At 53.1% G+C, this 12441-nt stretch overlaps 1 protein-coding gene across 14 annotated transcripts in view; it reads left to right on the forward strand.

Moving 5' to 3' along the window:
* CCDC57 (coiled-coil domain containing 57) overlaps nt 1–12441 on the forward strand; it is a 110789-nt gene that overhangs the window by 52852 nt on the left and 45496 nt on the right. For 11 of the 14 annotated variants that reach the window (XM_061392490.1, XM_061392492.1, XM_061392496.1 and 8 more), the window contains one exon: nt 4334–4520. In XM_061392490.1, coding sequence (XP_061248474.1) covers nt 4334–4520 — 187 coding nt within the window. Of the gene's footprint in view, nt 1–150; nt 2196–4333; nt 4521–5110; nt 8019–12441 lie in introns of those variants that run through there. The other 3 variants (XM_061392501.1, XM_061392503.1, XM_061392504.1) reach the window with 3 other exon arrangements.

Consider the following 12441-nt stretch of genomic DNA (forward strand, 5'->3'; position numbering starts at 1 on the left):
TCTGGCCCAGTGAACACGAGGGGGGCCACTGTGCCTTGGCGGAGGCAAACATGTGAGGAGTGTCTTTAGGGGCTGGTGAGGGGGAGGCTGAGGGAGTCTGAGCTGTGGGGACACTGGAAGTGTAAAGTGAACCCTCTGTGCCATCGGTAGGTGGATGCTGTCCCCAGGAGCCTCAGACATCTCCACAGTCCTGTATCTCAGGAGTCAAGTCCAGAAGCTCCAGGCCCGGCTGGGCAGCAGTTGCCAGCGGTGATGTGTCTGCTCTCCTGCCATGGCCACAGTTGCTCCGGGTGCTGCCAGGGGCTTGCTGCAGCCCCAGTGGCCCTCATAGCTCCCTTGTTAGCAGCCCTCACATAACTCACTAACCCCACCTGTTTTGAGTGAAAGAGGAAGAAACTCTGCAAATGAGTGGAAATTAAAGTTGAGGTACTTATCCCTTGGCAGACAGCCTGGGATCTGAAGCAACTTGAGGCCCACGGCTGTTCTCCCAGGGTGGGTGTTGAGTGAGCTCTCTGGGTCTTGTAGTTTCTGCACAGCTATCAGGGTCCCACCTCCTTCCAGGTCTAGGTGTCCCATGACCTTGGTGAGGTCACTCCTAGGGTGAAAAATTGGAGGCATAGGAAACCCTTGGCCCAGACCAGGCCCACCCAATCCAGGCTCCACTCGTAATTGCCCAGCTGTGTGTTGGGTGCCCAGAGAAGAGGTTGTGGGCATCAGGCTTCCCAGACTGGGGGAAACGGTGGTGGAGAGGGCTGAGGTACCTCTGGGGCACAAATTGGGGTTGGAGTCACCAGGTTAAACTCGTGAGTTACTTTGAAGAGAGGGGTGTTCACACATCCTGGCTCCATCCACTGGGAGCCAAGGAACAGTGGCTCCCCAGGGTGGGTGAGCACATAGCCAGTACCTAGATCGCATTCCTGAACTTGATGCTCTGCAGAGAAGAACCAGGGTAAGAGGCCGATTCCACCGCCACAGAGACATGACAAGGAGGCAGGAGCCAGCATAAAGGGCTCCCACTGACCAGATCCAGACTAGTCACTCATGAAGTCACTGTTATAATTTGTCTACCAAAATTTGCATTCATGCTGATGCACATAAGCTGACAAGGAAAGGAAGGAGAGAGGGAAACTCTTTCTTACTTAGAACATCAGCCAAGGATGTGAAAGGAATGATACCATGGGAATGTCGTCAATGGATGCTGAAATTCTGGACAAGCTGTTTATAAGGAATCTCCCTACAAGTTCTTCAGTAACTTTCCAGTGCAGCAGCTTGTGGACACCACTTCCAAGGGATCAGCTAGCTTCCTTTGCCAACATTGGGACAGAGGGACATCGTGAGCCAATGGACAGGAGAGGGATAGCCTCACTCCTGACTCCCAAGTATGAGATTTTGGACAGATCCTGAGCGAGGGACACTAAACATGCAGCCTGTCCTGTTGAGAGCATTCTGAGGACTGAGGCGCCTGGGACATGGAAGACGTGTGAGATCGTGGACCCCAGGCAGGAGAAATAGGCCATAAAGGATGTCCTCTGGGCAGCTGATGGAGGTGCCTGTGGACTGTGCGTTAGGTCATAATGCCATGGCCCTGTGAAACTTCTGCCGTGTTCCTGTAGAGGAGGACCAAGCCTAGAGAAAGGATGGCCTAGCCGCTCCCCTACCCCCTCAACCTTTGCACCCCTAGAGGCTGTGCAGCTTTCAAGATGGGTTGGGTCAGCCATCTGGGCAGCTTTCTTAACTGATTACTAAGAGAATGTCCCTATTTTTAGAAAGTACAAACTGAAGTATCGGGGCAGAAAGGGGTGCATTGTCTCCAACTCACCCTCAGGTGGTTCAGAGAGAGATGTATGTGGAGAGGGGAGGAAGCACCAGCAGTGAGAGGGGCGTGGGGCCTCAGGCCACCCCTGCAGCTTCTCCCTGGGGATGAGATTCTGCCACATCAAGTCCAGACCCCCAACCCGGAAGGGACCTGCAGACCGCGGAGCACCCCTCAGGCTGCATGGTCACACTTGGGAACACTGGGTGTTTCTCTGCTCACCCAGGCCCCTCCCTCCCACGGGCCCCTCTGCAAAGAGCCCAAGACGCCTACTGTACTTCTCCCGGCTTTGACCGCCAGGGGACAGTGCTGGCTGCCGGCGCTGCTCTCCCTCCCACTGGAGCCCGCACTGCTTCTCCCTGGTCCTCAGCCTCCCCACAGGGCTTCTCATGGGGTGGGGGCGGGGGGTGGGGGGGGTGGGGGGAGCCCAGGCACTCCCTTCCCTGGGGAACAGAGTCATTAGGACGCCTCAAGCTTCCCCTCTGCTGCGTGCATTCTGGCCAAGATGCTGGGACTGGCACCCGAGCAAGGTGGGGGCAGGGGGATGTGGCCGTCACAGGGTGGGACCTTGGCCCCTGAATGTAGCAGTGCAGAAGCTCCTAGGTGTTTCAGGTCATTATTAGCATTGTGTCACTGTGGGCTGAGGCTGTAGAGTCATCAAAATAAGCTTCATCTTACCAGGAACTGAGCTTAAGAGCGGGGGGCCCAGCTGCAGTCCCCCACTCATCACGTGCGATCATGGTATGAAAGAACACGGACCGTTTAAGATCAGGACTCCCCAGCCCTGAGAGCTGCCACTTCCTGGGCAGCGTTGGTTCCTCGGCCCAGGCCAGGGGCCATCTGCTGGGCGGGGGATGGGGGGTGGGGTGGAGTGGTGGTGCAGGGGTGCTGCTTTTGAAGAGATTTTTAGATTTCTAAGTGTCCTGAGGTTTGGAAAGTCTCTGTTTTCAGGATTTTACTTCAGATAACACAAGATAATCCTACAGCATATCCCTGTAGAGAGGGACCAAGCCTGGAGAATTGACTGGGCTGCACCCCTGGAGGCTGTGCGACTTTCCAAAGGGGTCGTCACGTCAGCCGCCTGAGGCCTGTGCAGCCCCATGTGCGAATTCCCACTCCAGGTCTCCCACCAGTCCTGGTCCTGTGCCCTTGAGAGACCCTGAGCCAAGGCCTTTCTCTGATGTTCCCTTTGCCATCTCACCTCCATATGCCCCCTTCACGCCACATGCCAGGCATGTGCTGGAGGCACTGCTGTGCAGTCAGCGTGGCTCCAAGGCCATAGGAGGGCACAGGTGTATGCCAGCCCTGAAAAGACACACCAGGAAACTGGGCCAGGACAGGGTGTGCTCCTGTTCCAGGGACACAGAGCAGGTTCCTCGTTCTGGCGCCAGTTCGCTTGGCTGGGTCAGCAGCGCGCTTTTCATAGGTGTCAGCCATAGCCATGCCTAAGTAGGCCACCTGCTTCCCTCGGGGCCTTGGACACCACTGGCTCTTCCTGGGCCCCTGCCCGGCACAAAGGCAGCCACACACATTCTCCTTTTTCCCTTTCTCTTTTCCCCACACCCCACCCCGTTCCAAAAACCCCTCTAGGTAGGACAGCATGTGTGTGTAAGAGCCACACGGTTGGACCATGGGATAGCGGGAAATGGGACAGCTGGCTCAGTGGTAGAGTGAAGGGCCGCATGGTACCGCCCGGGCAAGGGGGCTCAGAGCCTGGGTGTTTTTCCCGGGACTACCTCCTGGCCCACAAGCTGAGACCCCAAGCAGCCACTGCTCCTGCCTTTGGCCTCCTTTGATTTCTGCACTCTCGTCAGGGTCAGGATGGTGGGAAACCTGGGCCAGCCTGTGATGGTTGAGGGAAGTCTGAAGGACAGGTGGAGTAAGTGTCTGAGTTAGGAGTCTGGACAGATGAAGTCAGAGAGGAGGCAGGGGAAGCAACGTGCTGAGCGAGTGAGGGCAGAGGGGGCACTGGAGAGGGGCCCAGCCGCGCAAATGTCCAGGGCTGGAGAAAGAGTAACCGAGGCTGGGTTCCCATCAGGGCCTCACTTCGGGTCTCCGCCGGCCCCCTTCCATACCAGACAGACAGCAGGCACCCAGCCTATGACAGAGGGGCCAGCAGAGGAGGTGGTGATCACACGTGTAGCCCTCATGGGTCCCGGGCCTGGGCTGCTTCCTCATTGTCTTCACTGGAAAGACACAAAAGCGTTGGTGGTGAGGGGGTGGGGGAGCCACAGAGTAAGCAAGGGCAGGCAGGCCTTGGCCTAGGAGCTTTGACGACCTTCATCACATACTTCTCTCCCCCCGCCCCCCCACAGTGAGAGCGAAGGCTGCTGTGGATGCGTCATATTGCAGGGACGCCCGTTTGTCTGTTAGGCTGGAGGGACATCACCCAGTGGTGTGGCTTCTGGGACAGTTGGTCAGGCAGTGTCCCGCCGTCCGCACCCCAACTCCCACTTCCTCCTCCCCGCCCCACAACCCCAGGCTCATCTGATGGTCTCTGCCATGTGGGTTTGTTCACAGGTTCCTGCAGACGGGGGACCCGCGGGGACAGAGGACCATGGGACGCAGCCCCTGCAGGTCCTGTCTGTGCCCCGACTCCAGAGGAAGCTCAAGGAGGCTGCCAGGAAGATCCTGCAGCTGCGCCTGGAGAAGGAGCAGCTCCTGGAGCTGGGAAACCGGCTGCGAGCGGAGCTGGGGCACCTTACCGGTGGGTCATTCCCCCCTACTCCGCCTCTGCTCTGGGGATGGAGGTGCAGGGTGCAGGGCAGGGCTGGCCCGAGGAGGGCTGGGCGGAGTGGGGAGGCCCAGCCCAGGCTGGGGGTGGGGACAGAAGGAAGGACAGACAGGACTCTGCTTGATCTCTGCCGTGGGAGTCCTGTGAACCCACCCTTCTGGCAGCATTTTGTGAGAAAAATGCCACAGGTTAGCGAAGCAGCTGGCATTTCTATGCGGCTTTGTGGTGGCAGCAAAGGCTGCCGTGTTCCCAGGCCAGCCACAGCCTTAGCCTCCTCAGGATAAAGGCGGCAGTGTGTGCGGTGTGGCCAAAGCCTGGACCGTGGGCTGCAGATGCCCAGGCTGCCCGTCGTGGTGCTGGTTCCTGAGAAAGGGACCCATGGACTGGGCCTGAGGTCCCACGATTAACCCACTAGAGCTACTAGACATTGAGCCTCTCCCAGTGTCTCAGCGCACCAGCCTCCCTGCTTTTAAACCCCTTGGTTTTCCTGCAGCCAAGGCGCCGGCCCCTTTCTCGCAGCCTCCCCCTCACCTTCTGTGGCTCCTGCCTCTGTCCTTTTCCAGCTACAGCTTTGAGTAACTGTGATGATCTCCAAATCTCCGGTCTTTGGGATTTCACCTTGTGGATATGGAACTAAGCCACCCCTCTCTCCATGACAGCTCACCTACTTTAGGAGCAAGGTCTCTGACTTGCATTTCCTCTTGGAGGCAGAGTGCTCCAGTGTGGCTGTAAAGAGCTCAGAGCAACAGGGTATCCACAAAATGCTTCTCTCGGCTAACGAGAGCCCCGGCTTCCCTCCCAGGTCCTTCTCACCCCCAACCACTGCAGTGTCCAGAAAGCACTTCCCACTGAAGGGGAGGAGATGGGACAGAACATCCACCCTGGTCTCTCCCCAGCACATACCTGCATGAACGAGAATAGTTGTTTTGAATACATTAATATTTAGCCTTAATATGTTGACTCCTGAAATTACCAAGCGATTGAAAGTGGGACTCGAGAGCACAAAGGGGACTGCGGAACTGAGGGGAGAGGGTGTGGAAGACCCTGGAAAATCTAAGGAGGAACAGACAAGTCACTTGTGTTTTCAGCAGACATCTTTTTGAGTGGCTGCTATGTGCCAGGCGCCCGAGACACAGAGGTCAACCAAACCATCCGTGTAAAATGATCCCCACTTGTACTTGGAGACCGCTGTACACATCCACCTTTTGTGTGCATGGGACCTGGGCGAGACTTTGCTCAGAGGCTTTGTCCTTCTAAGAACCCACCCCTGAAAGAAGAAGGGTGAGCAGCGCTCAGTGTATTTCTAGATGTCATCAGTGTGCGAGCAGCAACCGAGGGCGTCTTTCACGGGAGCTGGCTCCTTCCCTTGGGACCCGTTTGACAAAGCCCTCCTTTCGTTCAGTCCTCCTTCTGTTCCACAAGTTGAAGGGGAAGGTTTGGCTTTGCTTGTTCCTTAGGGGCACTTCTGGGCCATCTTCTGCCAAGTTCACTAAAAACCCTATTTTTACTTTTAAGGGTCATGTCGTGTATGTGCTTCTCGCCCCACATTCCTGTCATTTCATGGCCTTCATTCACTTACGGCTCCATTTCTTAATTCCACTGCATTCCCTCCCACATCTGAACCTTGCTTCTCCTTCACCTTGGCCTCTGTGCCAAGCCCTGCCACTGCTCAGTTGCCCTCTCAGCCCCCGAGGCTTCCAGAGGGAGGCACAGCCATGCCTCCCTCCCCCTCCGACCTAACCTGTCTTTCTCCTCATGGTGAATTCCTAGCCTAATCAGCTGGCCTCACAGCCATCAAGTATGTGAGTGAGTCATCCACCTACCTCTCTATCCAGCATCCACTCACCGACACACTCACACATCTCTCAACCCATCTACCCCGCATCCATCCATCCGGCCATCCATCCAACAAAGGAGCAGATCCTCCATTGCCGGGCCTGCCTTCCTGTGCCTCCCAGTGTCAGAGAAAGCTACACGTTCCTCGTGGCCAAGTTTGCAGCCTTCTGTGAAAGTTAGAGAGACCTCAGCAGTAGAGCCTTCCATGCCTGGTGTTTTCATTAGTGGTAGACTTTTCGTAATATCTTCTGTTTTTCTTCTCTGGTGATCTGTCTGTATGGATTTTCTGCCTCTTCTTGGATCAATTCTGGACATGTGCATTTTGCTGGAAATCTCTCCAAAGTCCCTAGTCTTCCAAGTACTACCATAGAGCAGTACATAGTGGCCTGTAACTGTTTTTGTCTGCATCTCTGGTTATCGCTCTTTCATTTCCTAAGACTTCAGTATGTGCAGGGATGTGGGATTCTGCTCCACCTGCCCTTTCCCCCATTGGCCATGCACACACTGGCTCAGTTCACCTTTGTATGAGGAAGTCTTCCCTAAATAATGGTTAAAAAAAAAAAAGTCTAAAACCACCTAGAGGTGGGAAAGGCAAAAATCAACAGAGTTGATGTCGTCACATCCTAAAACATCTGTAAGGAAAAGACATCGTACACAAAGATAAAAGACAAATAACAGATGGGAGAAATATTTGCAGCATACCTGACAGATGAAAAAGAACCAGTACCCAACATGGGCATTCACTGATGACAGGCGAAGTGCCGGACGGAGCGTCCAGGAGAAATCCCCAGATGTGACAAGGGTATGGATGCCACTTGCCTCTGCAGGAGTCTGAAGAGGGCAAGTAAGTCAGCGTTGAGTTCACGCCCAGACTAAAAAGTCCCATCTCAGGAGCTGTCGTTGGTGAAGCCTCTCTAAGGGCAGTTTGCCTGCATCTCACAACTTTTTAAATTAGCATACCCTTTGAATACGCAAATCTTCCCCTAGAGATCTTTTAAAAACATTTTCTCACAAATCTGAAAAAGATGCGAATGCAAGGATGTTTGGCAGTGTTTTTTGTTACAGTAAGAAAGCAATTAGGAAGGTCTAGGGGTCCATCTTTGGGACATTGAAATCGGACCGTGGATGCTACTTTAACCCTCAAGGGCATGTGGGGTGGACTTCCCTGCTGGTCCCATCCCCCTGCCGATATGGGGGGCATGGATTCAATCCCTGGTCCGGGAAGACTTCACATGCCACGAGGCATCTAAGCCCCTGCCACACAACTCTTGAACCCATACTCTGGAGCCCATGAACTGCAACTTCTGAGCCCATACACCGTAACTGCTGAAGCCCGTGCATCCTAGAGCCTGTGTGCGCAGCAGGAGAACCACTGCAGTAAGCCTGCACCTTGCAAAAAGAGAAAGTCCACTCACAGCTACAAAGACCCAGCACAGCCAAAAATAAGGAAGCAAATTTTTAAAAAGAGAGCGTGTGGGCCGCTTGCATGCCCACGGGTCTCCTGCATCCCCATCGGGCACCATCTCTGCACGGCACTTCTCAAACGAGAGAGACAGCCCGTTTTCCCCCTTCAGCTCCAGTCCACTGTGGATAATTATTTTGTCAAGTACAATAAAATGTGGCCTTTCCAAACGACTTCAAAACTCCTCACTTTGTGTTGTTTCCTCGTGGGCTTGGACACTCTTTGGACCAGGCTCAGCATGCTGACTACATGATGTGTGTGCCAGCCCAGACACGTCAGCCTATGAGAAGAGCAGCCCGCAGAACAGTGTGCTCTGAGGCCCAGGTGAACATACACAGAGCGTGTGCACCCATGCACACAGAGGGCAGGCTGGCAGGAAGCACCTCCATCCTAACACTTTGAGGAGGACAGTAGATGAGAGGAGAGGGGTGAGCGGTTTGCTCTGTGAACTTGTGCATCATAGTGGTTTGTAAAGAATGCCCAGCACAGGGCTTCCCTGGTGGTCCAGTGGTTAAGAATCCGCTTTGCAAGGTTTGATCCCAGTCTGGGAGGATCCCACATGCCCCGGGGCAACTAAGCCCCTGTGCTGCAACTTCTGAGCCTGTGCTCTGGAGCCACAGCTACTGAGCCCACATGCTCTGGAGCCCATGTTCCACAACGGGAGAAGCCACCGCAGTGAGAAGACCGAGTGTGGCAACTAGAGAGTAGCCCCAAACTCTCTGCAACTAGAAAAAGCCCGCATGAAGCCAGGAAGACCCGGAGCAGCCAAATCAATTAATTTAAAAGAGAAAAAACTATTTTAAGAATGCCCAGCACACTCCATTAGTTCCCTTTTGGGAAGGCTACCCTCCCCCAATATTGTGTGGCGGTAGGTTTCTGCTCTCCCACATAGGGAGACAGCAAAGGTTGTGACCAAGGCTGGTCTGTCTGCATGTTTTTTAACAAAGCTGATTTATCCAGGTCATCAATCATGTGACTGTGGTCATTAAGTGGTACAGAGTGACCAACCATGACAGAAGTATGTTTTCATCGCTTGACAATATTGAAAATGTGAGACCATCCAGCCAAGGCAGAGCCACGCCCACTTGGGCTCCCTCTGGTTCCAGCACCACCAGGCAGGGTCAACCCCAGGGCTTGTCCTCACGTGTCCACCTCTGGGAAGGGACTTCATCTCCCAGGGAGCTAGCAGAGCCGCACCTTCACTGGCCCTGGTTTCGTCCTGCATCCCCCACGGCCTGGGATCAGGCTCCTGTCCCAGCCACATGCCCCCTTCTCCAGTTCCAGGCTTTCAGATCTGCATTTATGGACAGGCAGGCTCATGTGGTTCAGATCTGCACTTTCAGACAGGCAGACTCATGTGATTGGGCATGTGGCCCTGACTCAGAATTTCACTCTCCTACCTCTTCTCTTGAGTGGGTAGGTGGCAATGCTGGAGCGTCACCTGTCCTCAGGTGTCCCAGCCCCATTTGCTCTCCCATCAGCCCAGCTGCAAGTGCTCACCCCTCACCTCTGAGACAGTGGCCATCAGACCATCTGCTGGGGCTAAGGCCAAGACCACGGCAGATGCCAGTGCAGCTGAGCCGGCCTGCACAATGAAGGACCAGAAAAGGGCAGGCCATGAGGCCAGACCAAGCGGACTTCAACTCAACCTACCTCTCCCCTACTTTGTTCTTCCTCCTGCTGCCAGTTCTCCTTTTCCCCAAAATTGGAGCCTGTGATGTTTTCTTAATCCAGTACACAGCTGGGATTCTTTAGAGTGTCGGTTATCAGGATCTTAACATCTGACCATTTTGGAAGACTTTATTTTGGAGGGCAAGTAATTTTAGATTCACAGCAAAACTGAGCAGAAGACAACAGACTTCCCATACACTCCCTGCCTGCACATGCACAGCTCCTGTCACCCACATTTACTTGGTGCGGTTTAGTTTCTGAGTCATGTCCGACTCTTTGCAACCCCAGACTGTAGCCCGCCAGACTCCTCTCTCCTTGGGATTTCCCAGGCAAGACTACTGCAGTAGATTGCCATTTCCTCCTCCAGGGGATCTTCCCCACCCACAGATGGAACCCAAGTCTGCTGCATTGCAGGCGGTCTCCTGCACTGCAAACATATTCTTTCCTGCTGAGCCCACATCCACTCTAGATGGTAGATTCATTGCAATCAGTGAAACTGCTTTGACACAGCATCACCCAGACTCCTGCAGTTTTACATCAGGGCTCACTTTCATGGTGTATGTTCTGTGGGTTTAAACCTTGTGCGCTCCACCTGGTCACCTTCCCTCCCTCCTGACCTCTGACAACCACTCATCTTTTCCCTGTCTCTGTAGTTTAGCCTTTTCCAGCATGTCGTAGTTGCCTGGAAAATCCCATGGGCGGAGGAGCCTGGTGGGCTGCAGTCCTTGGGGTCTCGAAGAGTCAGACACGACTGAGCGACTTGACTTTCACTTTTCACTTTCATGCATTGGAGAACGAAATGGCAACCCACTCCAGTGTTCTTGCCTGGAGAATCCCAGGGACGGGGGAACCTGGTGGGCTGCCGTCTATGGGGTCGCACAGAGTCGGACACGACTGACTCGACTTAGCAGCAGCAGCAGCAGCATGTCATAGAGTGGGGATCACACAATATGTATTCTCTGATACCTAACATTTCTTAAAGGCTCTTTTTTTTTTTCCCCTGATGTTGAAAATGCTATTTGCTCACTATAAAAATTTCAATGAATGCTGAGAGATAGTTAATTTATACTGTAAAGCACAAACTGCCAACTAGGTCTCGTCTGCACTTTGCTGCCTGTCTGTTGGATTGTCTCTTCATGGTGTCACATGCACCCGAATGTTGAAACAGTGACTCCTGCCTAGCTCTGCACACCCTCCCTTGGGGCCGTCACCGAGCTGGCCCCAGGGGAGACTCCATGCACTGGGCTGCTTCTATCACATGTCTGTTCACTGGGCTCCAGCAGACATGCTCCAACCAGCCTCTCAGGGGAGTGTGAACCGTTCCTCACCTCCCCCTACCCCCACCCCGCCCCCAGGGAAAGTGCATTTGGGTGTTTTTTTACGACAGTGAAGCGCCTATTTGACCACAGCTTCACAGAAGCTAAAAATTCATTAGGAATTGGTTTTTGCCAGTTTAGTTAGGTAAAATTAGTTCATTGTTTTAATTTGTATTTCTTTACATTTCTGTGTGTGGATGTGGGTGTGTGTGTGTTGGCCATTTGTATATCATTATGTAATTTTTCTGCTGAATTTCTTTTGTGCTCTCCCCCAGCTTTCTTCTTGCTGAATCTTTGATTCATCTAGAAATGATTTGGTAAAATAGAAACAGGTTAGGGATCTAGCTTTATTTTATTTTTCCCTAGGTGGTTAGCTGGTTGACCCAGTACTGTTTATTGGGCATAAATAGGAAAATACTGCTTTAGTTTATTAATTATGATTCCACATGTGCATCTCCAGTCCTATAAACAATATTAATTGAGAAGCAGTGATTTTTGGTCACATTTCATGAATTCTTGGTGTGTTTGCCCCTCGCTATCAGCGCCCTGCCACACTCTGCGCCTCCAAACCCCTGGAAGCCCTGGGTCATGCACAGCTTCGCTCGTGTGTTCTGAGGGCCTTGGAGGGAAAGGATCTGACATTCAGGGATCTGTTCTTTGCTTCAAGAAGGGCCTGTGGGCAGTAAACTTTGTCTTCATAAAATGATTTCATTTTGACCACTTCCTGGAACGATGGCATGGCTGGAAGGAGACTTCTGATTGGCATTTTCTTACAGCTTTTTTGTCAGGCAGGGCCCCGCTGTCCTGTGAGAAGCCAGCGTCAGTGTGAGCCTCTCCCTCGCCAGTGGTCTGCCTTTCCTCTATGGCTGCTCCCAACCCATTTGTGCTCCTGGTCTATCATCCTGTGTCTACATGAGGGTTGTTCTGCTTTAATTTAACCTGCTCTGGAATCAGTATTTTTTTATTTTTAATATCTTAAACTTATGGTTGGTTGGGTTTTCTGGGTTTTTCCGTTCTTTAAATTTCTCAACTATTTGTCTTTTTTTTTTTAAAAATTCTGTTTATTTATGGCTGTGCTGGGTCTTCGTTGTTGTGCAGGCTTTTCTCTAATTAAAGTAGACGGGCTTCTCATTTGCGGCGGCTCTTCGCATTGCGACGCACGGGCTCTCGGGCTTCATTCAGTAGTTGCAGCAGGCAGGCTCAGCAGTTGCGACTCCCAGGCTCTGGAGCACAGGCTCAGTAGTTGTGGGACTTAGCTTAGTTGGGCTTCCCAAGTGACGCAGTAGTATAGAATCTGTCTGCCAGTGCAGATGCAGAAGACACGAGAGACACGGGTTCGATCCCTGGGTTGGGAAGCTCCCCTGGAGTAGGAAATGGCAACCCACTCCAGTATTCTTGCCATGGAAAATCCCATGGACAGAGGAGCCTGGCGGTCTACAGTTCATGGGGTCACAGAGAGTCAGACACGACTGAGCAACTAAGGGCACACACACGGACTTAGTTGTTCGCAGCATGTGGGTTCTTCCCAAATCAGGAAAGGACACGTGTCTCCTGCATTGGCAAGCAGATTCTTTATCACTGAGCCACCGGGGAAGCCCAGTCATTGCTT

This window comes from Bos javanicus, chromosome 19 (genome assembly GCF_032452875.1).
Source record: "Bos javanicus breed banteng chromosome 19, ARS-OSU_banteng_1.0, whole genome shotgun sequence".
NCBI classification, from domain to species: Eukaryota; Metazoa; Chordata; class Mammalia; order Artiodactyla; family Bovidae; genus Bos; species Bos javanicus.